Source organism: Limulus polyphemus, unplaced genomic scaffold, assembly GCF_000517525.1.
Source record: "Limulus polyphemus unplaced genomic scaffold, Limulus_polyphemus-2.1.2 Scaffold996, whole genome shotgun sequence".
Taxonomy (NCBI): Eukaryota; Metazoa; Arthropoda; class Merostomata; order Xiphosura; family Limulidae; genus Limulus; species Limulus polyphemus.
This window is the reverse complement of record NW_013666606.1, coordinates 91,211-113,307: the sequence shown is the minus strand read 5'-3', so window position 1 is coordinate 113,307 and position 22,097 is coordinate 91,211. Positions and strand designations below refer to the sequence as shown.

Genomic DNA, 22,097 nt, shown 5'->3' with positions numbered 1-22,097 from the left:
TAGCTGAATATGTAGAAACGTCTTAATGTGTGTTCACAAAGTGATAAGCATATAGTTTTGAACAAACTGCACATGCGCATTTGAAAAAGCCCATAAACTTGTATTTAATGTGATGTTCATTGTTTTAGGAAATTACAAGCGGATTATGTGTTGTTTGTGTAAAATACTTTGCAAATAAAAAAACAAAAGTTGACGTAGAAGCCAGTCGTCACGTGATGACAACGACATTGTACCATCGTGTACCATATTTGTTGCATTCAAACGCAACGGACAGACAAATGCAAAGTGTATTATTCATGTAGATACACATGTAAAAATAGGTAATGCCAAATAGTGACAGTCCTGCTACCTGGTGGCCGTAATATCAAATTTTATCACTTACTCAATAAATGTAATAAAACAAGCACAGCAACTGGAAATATAATTTTCTTTCCTCGAATCATCAAGATAAAGCAATAATAAATAGTTCATGGTTATGGCGTGTGACTAAAAGATGGTAACTAAAATATGTTTCAGAAAAAAAAACTTTTTCATTTAATGAGTACTTTCCTTAGAAAATAGTTCTCCTTATAAATGCCTCTAAGGCAGAAAAATCCCATTCTACCTCCCAAGATGAGAAAAAATTTGTTTGTTTGATGTTAAGTACAAATCTACACAATGGGTTATCTGTGCTCTGCCCACCACAGGTATCAAACCCTGTTTCTAGCAGTACAAGTCCGCAGACATGCCACAGTGCCACTAGAGGGCCAGGGATGAGAACAGATTCATTGCGGTATGCAATATATAGTTGGACGTATTAACCTAAACTTATTTTCTTCACCAACACCAGAAAACTAATCACTACTCATCAGTAGTTATCTTCAAGCTTAAGAAAACGCCTTTCATCACCAAATGCTTCATTTTCACATTTCTATTAATAATGTGTTTTTATTTCATGAATCAAAAATTTGCTGCCTTAAGGATTTCTTATGACATATAGTATATAATTCATCCAACATTGTGTCGCTACATTTTCAATCTCCGAGACGTTCTAAGATGAAAATCTATATTCTCAATGGCTTAACTAACTCAATAACGTGTATATATAAATTAAAAACATGAGGAGTGAGTCCTTTATGATGCACACTTATTTCAAACTGACAAATCATAACACTCATTTGGCTTTCACGTTTATTTTCGCAACTTAGAATATATAGTTAACGACGTTTGTGAAGTGTTAGTAACGAGGAACTTTCTTTGTTTCACTTGTAAATCCTCATTGGGAAATTATATGTATTTGTAATTATGTGTTTGTTTTTCAAAAGCCAATTTTTCGGAGAAAAAATTATTGCATGTGAAGCCACAAATTAAATTTGACAATGTGTATTTATAGAGTGAAAATAAAACGATTTCTATTTGTGGTCGTCTTTGACTGATGGCGCAATTAACTACCAGTAATAAACTACCTATGTGCATTTATTTTAACATACACAGCGTTAAATAACTAAATAGAAGTTGTTTAGTCTTACAAATTTTGTTTTTTAAAGTTTTGCACAAACAAATCTTACTCTTCAATATCTATATCAATGAATTTACAATGCTTCTTTTGTTTGTGGTTTTAGTAAATCTAACGTTAATTCTAATTAGTGAACGTAATAAATTATAACAACAAAGTTTCGCTCTGTCTAGTGTTAGCGTACAGAAGCATTTATTACTGGGGCAAAATGTAAACTGAATTGTATGTTACATAATAATTTGTACCAGAAGAGCTGCCAAAACTCTATTATAATTATTATAATTAATCTATATAAATGTAAGAGTACTGCCTGTTGTTTGTCCATGTAACTTCTACGCATGGTGTGGATGAATGTTCACCAAAATTGCTATGGATGTTCATTAGGTCCATGCTGGGGTACATACAAATTTACAGTTTTGCATTTTGCGGGTTTTATGGGCGTTTTCGCGTTTTTTACCACTACTCTGCCCCCTGTTGATGAATCTTCACCAAATTTGATATGGAGGTTCATTGGGTCAATGGAGAGATACATACAAAGTTTCAGTTTTGCATTGTTCGTTTCGCCGTTTTTATGGGTGTTTTTGTCGTGTTTTACACTCTACTTCGCCCCCTGTAGATGGAACTTCACCAAATTTGGCATGGAGGTTTGTTGAGTCCATACAGAGATACATGCAAACTTGCGATTTCAAATTTTGCAGTTTTTATGAGCGTTTTTGTGTTGTTGTTTTTAACAATAAGGGAAACAACTTTTCATGTCCTAAGATAACCTTTCATTGATCATGAATTTACATAACTTCCATCCAAGGAACGGGCACTCCAGCTAGTAGTAAAACATAATTTTCAGTTACACTGACCATTTATTCAGACATTTATTTACTACCTGAACAGCTAGAAAAATAAATAGTTTTCATTGAATAGATGTAATAATCCATGTATGAAGCCTCTTGAATATTGTTATGCGACTTCAACATTTTTGACACTATTAATAATACTTCTGGAATGCGACCTTGATCTCTTTATCATATATGACCTCGATCTTTGGATCCTATAAAGGACCTTTCTGTAATGCGACCTTTATCTCTTTATAATAAAAGTAATCTTTTTTAATGTCATCTCGATCTTTTGACCCTATAAATAATTTTTCTGTAAAGTGACTATCAGAAATCTTCTCCCCCAGCGGCTCAATGGTTAGTCAGTGGACTTACAACGCTAAAAATACATTTTCGATTTCGATATTCGCAAATAACAAATAGCCCATTATATAGCTTTGTATTTACAACAAACAAGTAATCTTTCTGTGAAAGGCTAGATATATATTCACCATGTCAAGTTTTTATTCTAGCTTTATTGCGACTATTATGTCTTGAATGGCATCATAAAGTATCGAAGCAACGTTCTGCAATGGCCACAAACACCATCCAGATAATTCAACAAGAATTGTTCATTTGAATATTATTCCAACAGGAACTTTAAAGCAATACTATGAATAGTTGTTGACCTTCATTAACAAATGTTTGTAATACAATAAACTACCATCAGGACATAAAGAGTTAACGTATGTATCGATAACGCCAGCATATTTGATTTTTTTTTAAGATTTAGCCCATATTTTCAGTGACGTCAGAGGGAACTAATGTACTAGGTCCAATGACCTGACGCTAACACATCTGTAACCAAAAGATAACAAACATTAAGATGTCTTTAAACTCCCAACCGTATCGGAAGTTTACCACTCTGACCTGAGCAATTTGGTAATACTCGAAACAGTTGTCGACCCCCCCCCCCTCCTCCCATTCAAACAAATGATTAACCGTTTGACCTCAAATTTCTTCTTCCAGGGCAAATGTTTGGGTGATTCATGCACTATATTTTGTAATAATAGATTATAGCTTCCCTAGTAGTCACGAGAACTAACAACTAAACATTGAAGAATAATCTACGGATGTAACGCTAGAATGTTGGCAGGGTTGTTGGTAATTAACATTTGTTGATGACTGTGCTTTAGGCTTTAAGGGTTGCTGTACAGGTAGGCTTGTGTTATACCAAAGAAGTTTCCCGTTGAATGAACTTAAACATTTAGAACACTGCAGTAACGAGCATTCTGTAACTATAGGTACTTGCAAACACGTCACGAGACTCTTTCGGTTGATTGTCATAAGCTATACAGAACAGTTCTAAACACTTTTCTTCACATCATGATCACTGATTCGTATTTTATTAGGAGAGCGGGAAAAAAAGGTGTTGCTAAATGCTTTGCTACTGTCCTAGGTGTAAATAATATTTGATATAACTAAGTTCCTGGTGGAGAAACCAGGACCTGTTAATAAGTTTAAGGTTAACGTACAATGTCTGCGCTTTATCATGTATATTTTAGAAATTACTCGATGTGAAGTCTATAAATGCCACTATTTCGGGGGACCATGCCCCCCTGATTCACACACAGTTACCATGTTCAGGTCTTGCCTGTACTTTATTCCCGAAAATAACTTTTGCTTCTTGTATTGGTCACTAATAAAATTTCCGTTTTATGTACACCACGTAGGTCCATTACTAGCTTATATACACCACGTAGGTCCATCACTAGCTTATATACATGTAAGGAAATGGAAATAACATATACATTTTTAGCGCGGGTGCTTCCACTCGGATCATTTGATTTTTCTGTACCGCTATTCCAAAATTCTGTAGTGTGTTCGAAGTTGTAGGTTTTTAAATCCGTATTTTTTTCCGTATTGAAACCTGACCGGAAAAAATCTTTATAAATGCTTCTGAAAGTGTATGGTGGTGATTTCTGTATCATCATTTGCCAATCAATTATTTTATTGCCAGTAAACTGTACAGGATCTTTCATAGAGTTAGTTAACACCTGGTGGAAAAAGAAAATTATCTTAATTTTGTTTTGTTACATAAGTGCCGGAAGAATACAAGAATCGGCAATAAAAAAGAAGCGACTTGAATTTTTACAAAATTAATTAAGAATTTTCTATAAAACTTTAATCCGTATAAAATCCGTATTTCTGAAAATGCTCCGTATGGAAGGCTGAAAATCTGTATATTACAGAGAAATTTTCTGTATAGATAGAAAAATTGGTGATCACGACACTTCAATTCTTATATGTTTAAAATAATTAAAATATATCAGAGAAGTGACCTGTATCCTGCAGAAGCAGAACGAGACCTAAACTTTTCAGACTATTTCGCCATCCAAATATCTCTACTGGAAATTTATTCTAGCAAAAAGTGAATACTTGAATTATTTTTTATTGTAAAAAAAAATGTTAAATAAAACGAAATCGTTCAAATGTTCTTTCATTACTATCTTTTTACATCCATGAATTTTAGGTGTGGATCTGCTATTTTCCCCATTAATCAGCTTGTATATCTTTGGCTTACAAGTAAACTTTGAGACAAATGACGTGAAGAAATGTATGTGTAATGTTGTTACTCTAGTGTTGACCACAGTTATAAAACTGTTAGATTTTTTGTTTGTTTTTTGTTAAAATACACAGCGATACAATGGGCTATCTATGCTCTGCCTACCGTGAGTATCAAAATTTCCGATTTTTAGTGTTAACAGCCCTCAGACTTCCCGCTGAGCCACCAGGGAAGGTCAAAAGTGTATAAAAAAACGATTTTGTTTCAGAGCTTCCTAATATGTTAACAGAAGAAAAAACAAACTAAACTCTGCATCTTACCAAGAAAGGTGTTCCGTCATTCACAAACCTCTATTTATGTCAGCCATTTTGAAAAAAAAGTGTTGTGTAAAAATATCATGCATTTCACAGTTACAAAGCCGAGAAAACACAAGGATACTTTAAAATACTGTCTAAAGAACTTATTGGTGTGGATATTCATACAGGTTACTTGTTTTTGTCATGAAATGATAAAGATATAATAAATGACGAAGTTTATGTTCGGTTAGAAAAGTGAAAACAACATACTTTTAATTTATATTTTACTGCTCTTTTTCTTATAAATCGCTGTCCAGGGTCACGGCAAACCTGGTAGCTTGAAAACATTTTTAAACAATCTTATTTGTATTTACTTTTACGTTTAATCTGATTAGTTCTGATTACCCCTATACTACTTATAAGCAATAGGTCATAATAAAATTGAAATATCTACCAATACATCTATATGGTTTTTCGTTCTACACCTTTTACGGTTTAAATAATCAGAATATTTCTACTAGCGTAAATCATTTCGTACAGTTAAAGGAAGGAACATTCTTCAGATTACACGTAATAGATTTCAATATATAATAATACATTAATGAACTGCTTTATATGTATCTTCCGATCTTCTTCCGTTGCTACAAATTAATCTTACTATAATTGATGTAGCTTGTATATATGTACATATGTATGCATGTGATCGAAATAATATATATCATGTAGCGCCATCTATTGAATGGCACCACAAACAAACATACATAAAAAATTTCACACTATGGTATGTGCAACAACCATTTCTTTATCACAGAACACAATTTTAAATAAAAGTACTTTCCTCGCGGCAAGAACACGACTTTCACTAGAACTGTACGTGAGGGTTTGAATATGTCTTTATTGATGTAATTTTTAAATATAATACTAAAAAAATAGAGTTCTAAAAAAAACTGTTTTTTTTTTCGATAAATGGGCACCACTTTTAATATATAAAATATTACAGTTTATGTCAGCACAATCCGAACACTTTTCCCATGCAGCACTTCCCAGAACATTTTTTCAATGAAGTACGAATACTACGATTAATAATTGCTAGTAGAAACAACCACTCATAGGGCGACGTTTCTGCTAGCTTCTACAACTAAAATGTTACTGTAATAAGATATTCCTTGCGTTTCATATGTTTTCTCGTTATTATCTGAAATTATCTAACAAAAGGCAATGACACCAAGAACTGGTACACATGGAAACGAAAAAAGAAAATAAATAAAAAAATACCGAAATTACAGTGTAGCAGTTGAAATAGTTGTTAGTTTAACTATCCATAATTAGTTTATAACATATCTGTACTAACGCATATTCGGGATTTTTTTTATTACACTTTTAAAGGTGTTTTGTGCATAGTTGTAACATCCTAGTAAACCGGATGTCAAATAGTCGTAAACCTGTGCTGATTCTTTTGTTACGGTAAATCTAATCATTGGAGGTAGGGATTTTCCTTTGCCCTACTCGTGGTATGAGACGTGTTACAACGCGAAAAATAACACGTTAAAAAATACACCACCCACCCACTGACACACACACACACATATATATAACTATCTGTTAACTAATGTATGGTTGAGAAAAGTCGCGGACCGTGAACGATAAATGCGGCAGTGATGTTGTGTGTTGCAAAAATGTGGGAGTGGAGACGGGAATACCCCAAGAAAAACCAACTTTCACTCTGCAGTCACTGAAAAAATCTACCTGCCTAGCGTTCATCCTAAAACAAGAAATCAAAAGCTAAACAAATAGCAAGTTATTAAAAATTCAGGAAAATACTTGAATTATAACTAGTGAGATATAAAAATAGAATAACGTAAAAAACAATGGTTACTCTAGAACTGTTAACACACCATGAGAGTAATTACTATCTGTTAAGTATCAAGCTGAAAAGGGTGGAATGTTTTGGCCATGAGGAAGGGGTGGTTGCTATGACTTGGGATCTGGTTAAGGAAAATATGGACTTTGTTGGTTGCGAGTGGAGTCACGAGATGTGCCCCATATATATAGCTATGTCGTCAGCACACCACTTCTTACACAGTACTGTGATTTGGTTGAGCAGTTCGCCACTTGTTACACAGTACTGTGACTTGGTTGAACAGTTCGCCACTCCTTACACAATACTGTGATTTGGTTGAACAGTTCGCCACTTGTTACATAGTACTGTTATTTGGTTGAACAGTACACCACTTCTTACACAGTACAACTGTTCAAACAAATCACATTCTGTGTAAGAAGCGGTGAACTGTTCAAATAAATCACAGTGCTGTGAAAGAAGCGGTGAACTGTTCAAATAAATCACAGTACTGTGTAACAATGGCGAACTGTTCAACCAAATCACAGTACTGTGTAAGAAGCGGTGAACTGTTCAACCAAATCACAAAATTGTGTAACAATGGCGAACTGCTCAAACAAATCACAGTACTGTGTAAGGAGTGGCGAACTGTTCAAACAAATCACAGTACTGTGTAAGAAGCGGTGAACTGTTCAAACAAATCACAGTGCTGTGTAAGAAGCGGTGAACTGTTCAAACAAATCAAAGTACTGTGTAAGAAGCGGCGAACTGTTCAAACAAATCACAGTACTGTGTAAAAAGTGGTGGTGCTGTGTAAGAAGCGGTGAACTGTTCAAATAAATCACAGTGCTGTGTAAGAAGCGGTGAACTGTTCAAATAAATCACAGTGTGATTTGGTTAAGGAAAGTGTGAACTTCGTTGGTTGCGAGTGGAGTCACGAGATGTGCCCCATATATATAGCTATGTCGTCAGCACACTGAAATGGGTGAGTTAGCGATAAGAGGGGGTGGGTGGTAGGTTTTTAAGATATAATAAGTAGAACACAGGGCTTGATTATAAATAAAACCATGACCGTTTCAGTTAACCTGGCTAAATATTCCGCTGTTTGTCTGCGTTTTGAATGTTCGAAATAAGGTTGTTGTTTTCTAGATACCACAGCAACCCGATTTTTGGTTGTTGTTGTTTTTCAGAAGTCACTTCAGTTTAACGATCTGGGTCCTTTGGGGGGGGGGGACTGTTATAATAGCATAGCAGATTTTCACTGTGATGAATAATAGCCAGAAAGGAAAGCTAAGATAAATGAGTGATATAGGTTAGAGATAAGACGTCATATGCGTTTTTAAGAATGAAGTTGTGGATTCAGTCTTCACCTGGAACTGAATTTGGTAAACGCATGATACGTATTTTGATTTCTGAAACTGTAATGGGCCTGTTTATATTGTAGTGAGGGAGAATAAAGATTTGCCCGAAGATTGTTACTGGAATATTTTGTTTGTAGTCTGCGGGGTTAGGGTTATATGATTATTAATAAGCTATAATTACTATTGTCAATGTGCTTAAGTTAGGGTTGATGAAGGTACTTTTGAAGTGTTCAAGAAAATAAAATAGCTTTCACTCTATCGGTAGTAGCAACAGAAACAAAGTTTTTTCATATACTTGCATGAGATAACCATTTTTGTTTTAATCTCTACAGATAGATTTGAGCTTGCTCTAGAATATTAACAGGTAAGGTCTTGCTTTATCATGAAGAATACAGAAAAGTTTCCAATTAACTGGCTGCTGTTTTTAATGAGCTTTTTGATGCTATTTTTAGTGCTCTTAATTAATGTTTTACTTGAGAAGTAACAAGTGTTAACAAACAGGCTGCGTAGGCGACGTCTCTCGGGATTTAGTACAGGTATTTCCGGGGTTAGTTTCCAGGCGTTTATGTTGTGTGTAATGGTTCGAGAAGGTACTACGGATCCCATTGTTTCAAGTATTGCGTGTGGAATCTCGTTGAAATAAATCTATAGTTTAGAACGCGATAGACTGTACACTAGATAGAAGGTAATCTAATCTATTGTGAAATAATTTCCAGTTTAATTGAGAGAAATTGTGTATTATGCGGGTTAGAACAGTTTATTTGTTTGTTTGTTTTGAATTTCGTGCAAAACTACACGAGGGCTATCTGCGCTAGCCGTCCCTAATTTAGCAGTGAAAGACGAGAGGGAAGGCAGCTAGTCATCATCACCCACCGCTAACTCTTTTTTACAACGAATAGTGGGATTGACCGTCACAATCTAACGCCCCCACGGCTGAAAGGGTGAGCATGTTTGGTGGAACGGGGACTCGAACCCGCGACCCTCAGATTTATATGAGTTTGGAATTTAAACCTGAAGAGGGAGGGAAAAGGTGGACAAAGTGCAGACATTCCATTGTGTAGCATTGCACTAAAAACCAAACGATCAGTTAATTAAACCTAAAGTAATTATATGAGAATGTGTGTTTAAGACTGATTGGGGGAAATCAGTATCAGGTTTAGCTTTAGATTGATTTATTTGTCTGTTCTTTGTTGAACACAAAGCTACACAATGATTTCTCTGTGCCATGTGCTCACCATGTGTATCAAAAGTCGATATTTATCATTATAAGTTCTCTGACCGACTGTTGAATCAATGGGGAGGGCTTAATTTTAGGGGGTACATGTAGTGGTAAAACGGTAATGACAGGAAAGTTTGGAACGTGTATGTTGCATAAAACACATTCATTGGACGTAGAACTTTATTTGTCTACAGAGAAAATGTCCTTATTTTTACTATAGAAAAGAGCAATACCTCATCTTCCTGAAGATTTGGGTTTGGACAGTAGATGTCTTTAGAAAGTTGGTAAAAAAATGTAATAGTGTTTCATTAATGATTATAATATCATCATTAATTTGTTGAAATAGTTCTATAAATTCCAGTTTTTTTGTTGTTTTTTGTAGCTTAAACTTCTCTGAATGTTAACATGTAAAAAAAATCATTCTTACATATAGTTATAGTTAATTCTGTTGTATTGTCGAGGAACGTTAAGTCAGGATTTAACAAGTTGAAACAGAAATGCATTTGCAAGGTGATGATGACAAAACCTTGTCGAAACGTTGTACATTTGCTGTTATGTTAAGCTTATATTAAAGTTTTTTTATCATTACCCATTCAAGCCGTCGCCAGCCATTATTAGTCTTATAGGATTTTGCGAGTGACATCGGCGTAAGACTTTCGTGTTGGCTATTGCTAGAGTGGGAAATTGGCGACTGGTTGACTCTAGGTGTTAGCTGGAAAGAAATCGATCCTCTGAGGTATTGGTGGCTGCGATGCATTGTTTTGCAATGTACTTGATTAAAGGTAGAGAGAAGTGAGGCCTCCAATTTAAATAACACTGTTGTGAGCTCTCGAACCTTGAAGGTAGAGAGGTAAATCTCAGTAGGAAGTAGTATGCGAACCTTGACCGTTGGTGCATCTGGTCTCCTTCCATTGTTTAGGATAGTCAGTGACAAGGTGATAATCTGAACAATTTAAAAATTTAACTCAATGAAAGTATGCTATCCTGATTTGTCCAAACGTTTACAGTTGAAGCATTGCAGGACCGGACTTATAGCACAAGTGTCAATTTATTTCCCTTAAACTTATGAGGAGGTTTGCTTCGAATGGCTCTTAGAGAATAATCATAATGAGTGGGGTGAACGACTTGATCTTGGCTGCCTTTGAAATGGCCAACCCTTGACTGGAAATCTCAGACTGTATTTTATCATCTGTAATATTCATGGAAACTCCACGGAGGAATATACTGTGCTTCACTAAGCACGTGGGTGTTTAGCTATCCCATTAAAAACAAAAACTGACTAGGGCTTGAGCAGTTTTGAGTATTCTTCGGGAAAAGGGCACTTGATGCATATTCTTCCCCAAAGTATACAGCAAATGTTCAAATATTAGTGGCAGAAAACAAGTGCTGTAGTTCAACAATGATCCATGATTTACGAAACGAGGCTGGGATCCTTTCTACTATAATGGTTTATGGGTCGAGTATTGGCTAGCTGTGATAGTTTCTTTGACAATGTTTGGCAACTTGGTGTTGAGAGTTAGTGTTGGTCAGTTGAAGAGGATTGCTGGCTGATGAAGATCGTTCTCGGTGACTTGACGCAGACAAATTAGTGCTACTTGATATTGACAAGGTGTAAGGTCAGTATCAGGAAACAAATCTCCATTATAATTGGAAATGTCATTAAGTGTTCATTGCAGATCCTTCTATTGCCCTGCCATGGTCATTGGCGAGATAGTTGATCTTGTGGCAGACCCCGTGAGACATATCCTGGATTACCAAGTCATTGTAGGCACGTTGTAGCTAGGAGGCCTGATAAGTACTATTTTGAAAATCTTGTAAGTGAGGAAATTGTGGATCTTAATCACAGCTGAACTATTTTGTTCAATGATCGATAGTTTAGTGAATTTTTTGATTTGTTCTGGTTAGGTAAAGATTATGTACAACAATTATAATAACATAGAGACTTTTTAAAGTTCGACCCAGTTTGAAAATGTTCACCTCCTGAGGCAGAGCAAGCCATCTCAAGCAGTGATGTGGATGCTTTTACAAATTGGCTTGAGGTTTGGGGGTTCTTTCCCTTAAATATGTATGCCTTGAAAGTGCAGCATAATGAAATTCTTGTGGTCCTTCTCTTGTGTGAACGTTTTAGGAATGATTTCTTCACTCTAGATGCCAATTTGATTACAAACAATAAAAAGACTGTCAGTTCTGAGTTTAACATTGAATATTGGTAAATAAATGTTAGGTTAATTTTGGCGTTATGTTTGATTTATTCTTTGCTTAATAATCTTGGACCTGCATTCTTCCAATACTTTTACTTATTTGCCAAACATCAGGTACCTGAATACCACAACAGTCAATATTTCATGCATGGTCTCTCATGGGGTAGACACCATTGCTATACTTTCCCATCTTCTTCCATAATCATGGCCAATGGTCCTGTCTATATATCATTTGAGATGGGGAAAGTGAAGTGTCTGCTTCGCCTATTGATAAATGGAGCCTTGACAGAGGAAATGTACGTGCTCTATGGTACTGCAAGGATGGTAGGTCAACAGGCGCTAGCCAATAGCCCAGCAGGTGCCCTCCAAGTGCAATGTCTTCACGTTGTTAATCAGCAAAGTGAGAAAAGATATCTATACTGACTGTCGGGTGGACAGATGTGGGTTGACCAGCAATGGGTGGTGGATACTATGGTGAACACCCTGGAAATCTAATGGAACCCATGCTGCATTTGTCCACTGGTTTGAAGGAACACAATGTTCAGGCGGCACTGAGGAGTTTGGTGGTCAGGGCTGTTTGGGGCCTGGTATGTACCTATAAGGGTGCAAGGGTAAAAAGCTGAGTTAAAGCAATGGGTCCCTCGGTGTATACTACAATCTTCCAAGCCTTCTCATTGAAGCCACTACTATGGCCAATGAATACAGATTTTATTCTAACAAGTGGTAATAATCTAAACATCAGAGGAGAGATAAATTTCTGGCTTTGTATGGGATGCGTTGCTCACAGAACAATAGTGGTCTTTCCAATTTCTAGTCTGGAATGTGTGTCCTTGAGATGGATGTACTGTGGGGTTTATCAGTCAGTTTTGCCTGTGGAACAGGTGAGCTGCCAAGGTAAAGTCATCCAATGTCACTCAGATCGAGCCAGGAAAAATGGACTTCAGGAGTATATGTCACAAAGGGGATGATATATTACCTCTCTATACACAAGTAATGTTCTGTAGGTTAATCCAAACAAGGTCCAATTTATCAATTTTTTGTAACGTGGTTATAGAAGTCACATGAAAAATAAACTGTTTCCAGTCCAAAAAATTGGCAGCAATATAGGACGAAGTGTCAATGTTGCTTTGTAATTATGGACACTTGACTATCCAGCTGGATGCTGGAAAAGTCATAAATATAGAGAGTGAATTGGTAGTGACCAATGCTAGTAGTAATGCTAGGGTCGCATAAGTGAAAGCAAATACAGGGTTACTAACACAAATGAGGACACATTGGTTGACAATTGTGCTAACAATCCAGACCCAGTGCAGTGAGAGCAACTCAATAACTTGATGGGTGAATATGTAAACATGTTTGTGGAAGCAAATGGCTGACTAGGTCAAACGATGGTAACTTGGCACTATACAAACACAGACAACGCATGCCCAATAAAACAACTACTGCACCAACTTCCTTGGGGCACTAGGGATGTTGCAAGTGGATGTCACAGGAGGGTATCATACATGCTTGGTCACCTCCAGTGGTAATTGTCAGAAAAGAAGAAGATACACCAAGGTTCTACATGGACTTCTGAGGGGTAAACATTGTAACTCATGTTGATATCTTCCTGTTACTAAGGGCAGATGAATGTCTGGATGTGATGGAAGGGTCCAGTGTGTTTAACATCTTGGATCTGATGTCTGTATCCTGGAAAGTCAAGCTGAATGACAAAAGAAAAGCTAAAACTGATTTTAGATTGAGAGAGGACTTGAATGAATTCCATATCATGTCATTCAGTCTGTCTAATGCCCCAGCCAAGAGGCTGATGCAGCTTAAATGCAAAGGATTGTAATGGGAGAGATGCCTGGTTTATGTCAACAAAGGTTTGCCATTTGGTCACACTTTCAAAGAAGTGTTTGTAAACTTGATAATTGCATATTCCAGTGCTTGAGACAGACAAGCCTGAAAGTGATGTCTGGAAAGTGGTGCTCACTCATGTGAATGATGGTGGAGTTCTTTGGCTACATTTTTAGGAGAAATGGGATCTTAACGGACTCACCTAAGAAAGATGTGGCGACAGAATGGCCCGACCTAGGATGAAACAACAGGTCCACAGTTTTCTTGGTTTTGCATAATACTACCAAGGATTTGTGGTAACTTGCTCAGTAATAGCAGCACCATTGTAAGCTCTCACGAAAGTTAAAGTACACCTTGATTAGAATGAGGAGTGTGATCAAACAATTTGATCCCTAAATAATGTCTTAGTAGATGCTCTGGCGCTAGCCTATTCCTATCCAGACTTTAAGTTTCTCTTGGATACTGACGTCAGTGATGGAGGAGTTTGAGTAGTGTTTTTGGAGTTGTAGTATACAGTGAAAACTATGAATGCTTATGCTAGTCATACCCCACGGCTCCCAAGTGCAGACACTGCACAATGAAGAAAGAACTGTTTGCCAGGTTGTCCTCATAAAGCACATTTGCCACTATTGATATGGTAGAAGGTTCACCCTCAAAGTGAACCATGTTTTGTTGAGGTGGTTGATAAACTTTAAAAATCTGGAGTGATTAATAGCAAAGTTAATAACATTGTTACAAGAACATGACCTTGTCTTCCATAGTTCATTGCCCGAGCCTCCAACACAGAAATGTGGACTGACTGCCTTACCAGATGGTGAGATCGTGTCCATTTGTGGAATTCCCCAATCCTGAAACTGTATCAGCCATAACAACAACAAGCCATAACATAAATGAATCCATTGAAGAATGGATGCTGAAGTTAACACTTCAGTAGCTCCAGGATGAGCAACTGGAAGATCCTGATTTAGCATGGATGCTCCTTGCAACTCAGCAGGAACAAGCCAGCCAAACACTAGTAAGGAGCATACCATTGATGCATATAACCTGTGGAACTTGTATGGGCTGGACTGGTATTAGTACTCTGATTGAATAACATATGAGATACAGTGGGCACAAGGTGTGCAAAATGACATAAAACACATTGATAAGCTGTGTCCAAGCAAGCCCTTAGTGCACTGTCCTGACCGAGTCACTGGTGAGTAGAAGAGGACTAGGATGCTGCCTTGAATCATTGCAAATCGCTCACCAGTGAAGAGGAAGTGGTCGATATCTATCTGTTGATTTTCAAGGAGTCAGACGAGGAATCACTGTAGCTGAAAGTTGCTGCTTGCTCTTGTTGCTTGCTGATAGTCAAAACTTTGTCCTTGGCCTCCCAATTGACCAATTAGCATTCATTCATCCTATACATTTGAATTTAGAGTTTTGGTAGTTAATATCAAATTATAGCCTTAGACATTCTCTCTCCTTGAATAACTTAGATCAGAGTTTCTGAGCTGCTCCTGTTTTGCCGTGTGTGAACTAATGTTTCTGTTCAATTGTATAGTTACCTTAAACAATGCCAAGATGGAATCCTGTTTTGACCTTGAAGCTTCCTTACTGCTCCACGATGCCCAAGACCTCTTATACATCGAGGGGCAGGAAGTCACCACAGATACTGAGGATGTCAGTCTAGTACTCATTGTGAACGAGCCCATGGATGAAGACATGTTGCTAATTAATGCGTCCAACTTGAGAGGGCTTGCCAATTCAGTGAATAAGTCAGTGCTGACATCTCTTCATGCCAAACTTCATATGATGACTGATGAAAGCCCTGATACCACTGGGAGGTTGAGGGGCACCTTCAGCCTCAGACTTTCGACTTCAGTGCCATCAACTCTGGGAGAATTATGCTTTCAAGCAGCCCAACAGCATGGACTTGTATCACTGCTGACACTGCATATGGAGATGAAAACCAAGATTAATAGAGACTCAGTGACTTCTCCCTTTGCAGGGAACATTAACAAAAGGTAAAAGACAAATGTATTTCTATCTCCAATTGGATTATTGCATCTCAAAGCCAGAGAAGAGCTTCTCAGCACTATGTGCATCCCAAGGGATGTCTCAGCCTTGAGTGGACAAAGGCAGGGTGGACATCAGAGAAGCTTCCAAAAATCTTGAGACAAGGAAGAACCAAGTGATGAAGGCAGTAGTGGCTCATTCAGCAGTTTTCACAGTCAATGACCAACGAGATTTTATGTCACCATACTTACTAAGAAAGCACTGGAGAACCTCAGAAGCAACAAGAGTAGGCCACCAGTCTAAGCCACTGAAGATTATTATGAACTGACCCACAATACAGCAGATTCCATTGCTCAAATGGCATTGCCAACAGATGACAGCTGAGTGGATGGAGACCTGGGTCCTCTAATCTCATGAGGAGGATTGTCTAAATTGCATGCCTACTTCTCCATCTAGATATAACAAGGTCATTTGACACTTGCAGAACAGGCTAGCTAAAGCCAAACAAAACTTGGCAAGGGGCCATACAGACCTCAAGGTATCAACTTCTTCTAACTAGAAGAGAAGGTTAATGCTGGAAATTATACTGCCACAGTTGCGGTGAGAGAAAGTGATGCCTACCTAGAATGGTCTCTGGAGGTAAATGTGCATTATATATATATATGTTATGTTTTCATGACAATATTGTTGATCTTTCATGCATGTGAGCAAATGTGAATGTGCAGGGATTTAAAGTTTTCTTTGTGGTAATGAATCGAGTTTTTAGTTTTAATATGATTTTATCTTCTCTTTATTAAAAGGACTTTTGTGCTGCGTTGCCCTTTTCACATAAAGGTGCAGCATGGCATCAATGTGAGTCTTGCTGAAAATTAACTTGTTGATCACTTTTAAAGGGTTTTTGTGTGTTGTGCTAACAATTCCTGTTATTTTATTTTTAATTACTAAGTTTTTTTATGTCTCGCTAGTTTGTGAGAAGAGATGTGAACACAGTTTAAAATATGGTGCCCTCGAGATCGTGGAGGGGGGTAAGAACACAAAGTCCAATGCCATATATGGTGCAGCGATCCTGAACACCTACTTCTAAAGCATATTTTGTCTGGCTGACCTTTCAGGCAGTCTTTAGTCCCATTGATAACCCCTTGTTAGGGGATAAACGCAATATAGATAAGGAAACCCACAAACCACCTCGAGTCCGCCTGTTAAGTTTGGGCTCTGATAGCTCTAAAACTGTGGGAGGGATTTGCGGGGGGGGGAACAAACAAATGTAAAAACACACAGCGTAAATTACTATAGATTTTGATTTAATTAGTTTGATAGTAACCAAATCAGAGTTGATATTCATTCATTGACTTAACATACCAGTAATTCTTTTTATGCTTAATTGAATCTGTCTATTTAAAAATCGGGGTCATGCTTGACCTAAAGATTGGCGTGTCAGGTTAGGGATTTAGTTCGCTCTTCAAAACCCACTTTCTGGTTGACTGCTTTGGTCAACAATTCAAAGTTAAGAATGACTAAACCTGAATTACTGGGTAGAAGTGGCAGTTTGACCTATATGCGCATATTTTAAAATCAAAGTATCATATGCAATGAATAAAGTTCAAAATTTGACTATCTAATATTTTTCTGATACATTAAATGCAATATAGGCAATCTAACCAAGGTATATGAATACTTTAAAAGAGTTCTGCAGCTAATTAACAACTTGTCGTTGCTTTTATCGTCGTGGAAATGAAAATACAGTGTTATAGTAAGTGGATGATATTAAAAACTTCATAGAATGAAATATTTGATTATTAGAAACATTTAACATCATTTATAAACGTTTGATTAAATATATGAATATATTCTAAAATTCGTTAAAAAAAGGATTAAGCGACCAGATCTCGACTTATCATTCTGGTTTGTAAACGTATCATGTTCTCCTACCATTTATAGTGATATACTATTTTGTTAACTATTGATTATTTTGCTTTCGCACTGTCATGGCGGTAACACGTGGTCCAAGATGTTTAATATTATCTTATTTTAGCCACTTCAACCCCTTGTTCTTTTGTTACATGCCGGTAAGGATATTTCAGCACATTATAACTGGATTATAACTACTTAGAACTATAATATCCATTGCTGGCCGAAGAATGGCGTCACCTGAACCTGATAGCTGACCAATTCTGTTAGGAAACAGAGGTCACGAATTGACGCTGTCCGTTGGACAAAGAAAGCAAGCTGATTTTTGAAATCCAGGCGCTTTCTTTGTATCAGTTTGCTCCCAGTTTTACAGAAAGAAGACCTTTAGAAGTTAGTTAAGCATTTTTAGTGTAAGATAATCCATCTCTAGGGAACGAAAATTTAAGACTAATGGTCGCATAACTTGGAGTGAGTAATGTTCGTAATTGCGTATGGTTGTGGGCTAAGTTTTCAATGTTTTTATGTTGTAATAAATAAAGATTTTTTGTATTTTATGTAAAGTGTCCAGACTCTCTTATTTCCACTATTTCCACACTAACTCCGAATACTCTCATTTCGGAAGTTCATTTAAACCACTGGGCTGAACCTACAGTTATTCGCGGGTATTTCCATAGGGGAAAAACTTGTTGGGAAATCAGCTTGATCTGAAATTATTACGTTACTGAGGCAACCGTGGTTACTGCATGAATTAAATTTGAAATGCTAGTTTGTATTAACCCTTTTAAATAACTTAATTAGTTTTTAATAAATATTTTCTGGCTTAGAAAAATAAATATACCAAACGTACATTTCATAATATATAATAAAGAGTGTATGTGTGTGTGTGAGAGAGAGAACAATTACAGTTTAACCTTTTTGTTTCTGAAAAATATCTGCGTTTTCTGCAAGGATGTGGTACTTGTACACGATAACAGGTATTTCATTGTTTAGACTTTCCAATGAACTCAGTTTTATGTGAACAAACAACAATAGTGCTAATATAGAGCAGCCAAACATTTTCTTTGTATAGGCAACAGAACGAACTGCAACCTTTATTGAACCCAGATCACTACTGCAAAGAAAAGGAACGGAAGGGTTTCAGGTGAGATAAACCCTGCAGGATCTGTAACTGGGCGTTGTGCCTAATGATATCTGCATGCATCAAGATTTATTCTTTTTTTCTTTACATACATACATAAAGTAGCAAAAGCCCGCACACTTCGGATATTATCTGTAGAGTTAATCATGCTCAATGTTCTGACAGGATTTTGGTACAAAGTTAATGTGGATATGAGTTTAAAAAACAAGAAATAAAAAACGTGAACACCTGATCACAGAAATTTATTTACTGACCTACATAAAATGGACGTTTAAACAGTAATTTTTTAATATAAAAGCAGCTGTCAAACTAGCACTACTTCTTGTCTCAGTCAAATTCTTTAACGTCCTACTCCAATTTCAGGCTCTTTCTCACTTCAATACAATCTCACGTGATTACGTGTATCTTTTCGTGATTAGTGGACCTTCACGTGACGTATCTTGCTGGACCAGTCACAATACCATGCAAAGAAACAGCCCACATCAAAACTGACTTCCACGTGCATTAGAGTTGACTGCGTGGCGTGGAGAGAAAGTGTTGGGGTTAGATGTATAAGATGAACATAGCATTGTTTCATTCCGTATAGACATGCAGTAAGTCTCATTATCTGAAGAATAGGCACATATATATATACATATATATATATTGCTTTATACAGATATTTGGAGAGTATCTTAAAAACGACACCAGACTGATATGTTGGTTAAACGTATACTTTTACTCGTCTTGACGCTACTAGGGTATTGGTGTGTCCAAATTCTAGGGGACGAGGCGCGAGTCAACATAGTTGACAGTGTGTCTCTTGAGCATCATGAAGCTGTGCCTCCCAATCCCGATGCTCATCCGGCCTCAAACGAACCTGTAGTTATTCCAGTGCATCATTCCGGCCCGACCCGACATGAAAACGAACTACCAAATAAAAACCAACACGATGGACACAGTCAGCGTTACCAAGTGGCAAAAGTTGACTTTCCTCACGTTTCAACTCCGTTTATAATCTCCTTATGGATTTTCATCGCTGGCTTAGCCAAAATAGGTAAGTCGAGATTTTGTTTCGGGCATTGTTTTCCTGGTCAGTTTTGTTAAGCCACTGTCATGTTATGATCGCACCTTTATAAATATTTTGTCAGTTAAAATAATCTTCCTCATGCCTAACTTTACCTCAGTAACTTCGATGCGTTGAATTTTGCTTCATGTGTCGTTTTCATAACGGTTAAGCAAACTTTGTAATTAATGACAGGTAATTAATGAAAAGTAATTAACAATACGTATAACAAATTTCTTAATATGTTTCACAAATTTGGTATTAGAAATATGTTTAATAAATGAAGAATTTTGGTGATTAGTAACATGTGGAAAACATTTGGTAATAACACTTTAAAAGAAAAAATTGGTGATAATTATTTTAATGTTATGATTGAGTGGCTATGTTTACTAAATTTAATAATTAGTAGTATTTCAAAAAATTTGGAAGTTAATGATGTGTACTTTCGCACGGTCTTCGAAAATGTTGTTTCAAGAGTAAATAAAACCAAAATTAACAGTAACAAATATCTTTATTTCTTGCTTTTGAAGTTCATATGTCATTATGTATTGTAGCCTAAAGAATGCATAATTCTTATCGTGACGTCACGAAAGTACAAATTGCAACGTTAAGCGTCCCTTATGTGACGTAATTTTAATGTCGACTGAACTAACTGTATAGTGGTGCAAGTGGTTAAACAAGTGACCCTTTCAGGTGGCATTCGGCCCCTTTTCGCAGAAATTAGACAAATAATCGCATTTGTGTTTAAATAATCTTGGAAAATCGTTAAACCTATATTACACTGTGCTTAAAATTGTTTCTATAATTTATTTTGTTGATATTGTATCAACTGTTGGTCTGCTGAGAATGGTATTGTATTGATGAATTAATTGATAATAGTATCTTTCAGTTTTAGCTTAACCTGAGAAAATATTAGAAAAGAATAAATTAATTTCTTGCACATATATAACCGAACATACTAACAGAATATTTTGAATAATACTGCAAGTTATTATAGAAATGGTTTACTTTTTATGTTTTTGTTTGCCTTTAAAATGTTTTTTTCTTCTTCTTCTTCTTCTTCTGGATTTTTCCATTTAAATCAGTGACTTGAGAAAATCTCTAAGCGTCAGTTCCAAAGTTTAACAGTTAAGCATAAATTTATATTTCGATTAATTTGTTAAAGCTTTAAAATAACCTTTCCTTTATTACCAAAGATGTGATTAACAATTAGAGACAATCAATAACATAGTTTTTTTTTTTACTTACGTTACAACTTGATAAAACGTAAAACGGACTTTATACTGTGCTTTCTTACGCGCGTGAAATATTTCGTACTATGCGAAAAACAAGCTTGATGTTCCGGAAATTTAAGGTCTGGCTATAAAGGGTGAAGTCTAGCCAGAAGGCAGAAGTGACTCAGCTAATACTGAGACTTTATAAAACCAGTTATCGCACTTCGAATGTGAGTTTAGTTGGACGGCCCTGTTAGCCTGGTACCAGACAAGAAAAGCTGAATGGTAACACAATAGCTATAACAACAATGTATTGTATGTGATCGTTTCTGTTGTTGGTCGGGCTCTTTTGGATTATTCGGTAAAAATAATAATACAAAGTTCAGCCCATATAACGTTAACAACAACAATAAAAAATACATTTTGTTTCTTGAACTTCAAGATTTACATCTAAACAGTTCCACTCACTTGCTGATGCTCCCTAGTGGCTCAGCGGTGAGTCTGAAGGCTTATAATGCTAAAAATCGGGTTTCAGTACTCGTGTTGGGCAGAGCACAACAAGCCTATTGTGTGGCTTTCAGCTTAACAACAAACAAACACTTGATAATTTCGTATATCTATTTTATCGTCGAACCAGAGACTCAATATTCAAAGCGTGAATTAACTCATTCTAACTTCCGACACTTATATACAAAACTGACTAAATTATGCGTTAAAACCCATTAACTGACTAGCAAACTCAATAGTACTCACTCTAAAAGACTCATTTAGTAACTCTAATCTACTGGCTTCTCATATTGCCTAAACTTTGGAGAAAGTTCTACATATCACATTATGTTAAACTTCCTTCTGGTTAAACAACAATAAATATTTCTTGAACTCCCTGAATGAAAAATAGAAATTGTAACAGTACGTTCTACAAAATCCCAAATTCAAGGTATACTGTCTGAAAAGAAGGTTCTGAGAAACATTTTCTACTATGTTATTTAGGTACACAGGTGTCAGACATATAAGCTTAAAGTTATCTGCAAAACGCAGAATCAGGTTTGTTTTTGAATATCGCGCAAGGCTACACGAGGGCTATCTGCGCTAGCCGTCTCTAATTTAGCAGTGTAAGACTAGAGGGAAGGCAGCTAGTCATCACCACCCCCCGCCAACTCTTGGGCTACTA

General features: G+C 36.5%; 1 protein-coding gene across 1 annotated transcript in view; it reads left to right on the top strand.

The window, feature by feature from the left end:
- Positions 1–19,363: 19,363 nt before the first annotated feature.
- The window catches only part of LOC106461598 (sodium/hydrogen exchanger 1-like), a 75,997-nt gene continuing 73,263 nt past the window's right edge, over positions 19,364–22,097 (top strand). Inside the window, exon 1 of the mRNA XM_013921439.2 lies at positions 19,364–19,703. Within this exon, the coding sequence (XP_013776893.2) occupies positions 19,364–19,703 (340 nt within the window). The remainder of the gene's footprint in view (positions 19,704–22,097) is intronic.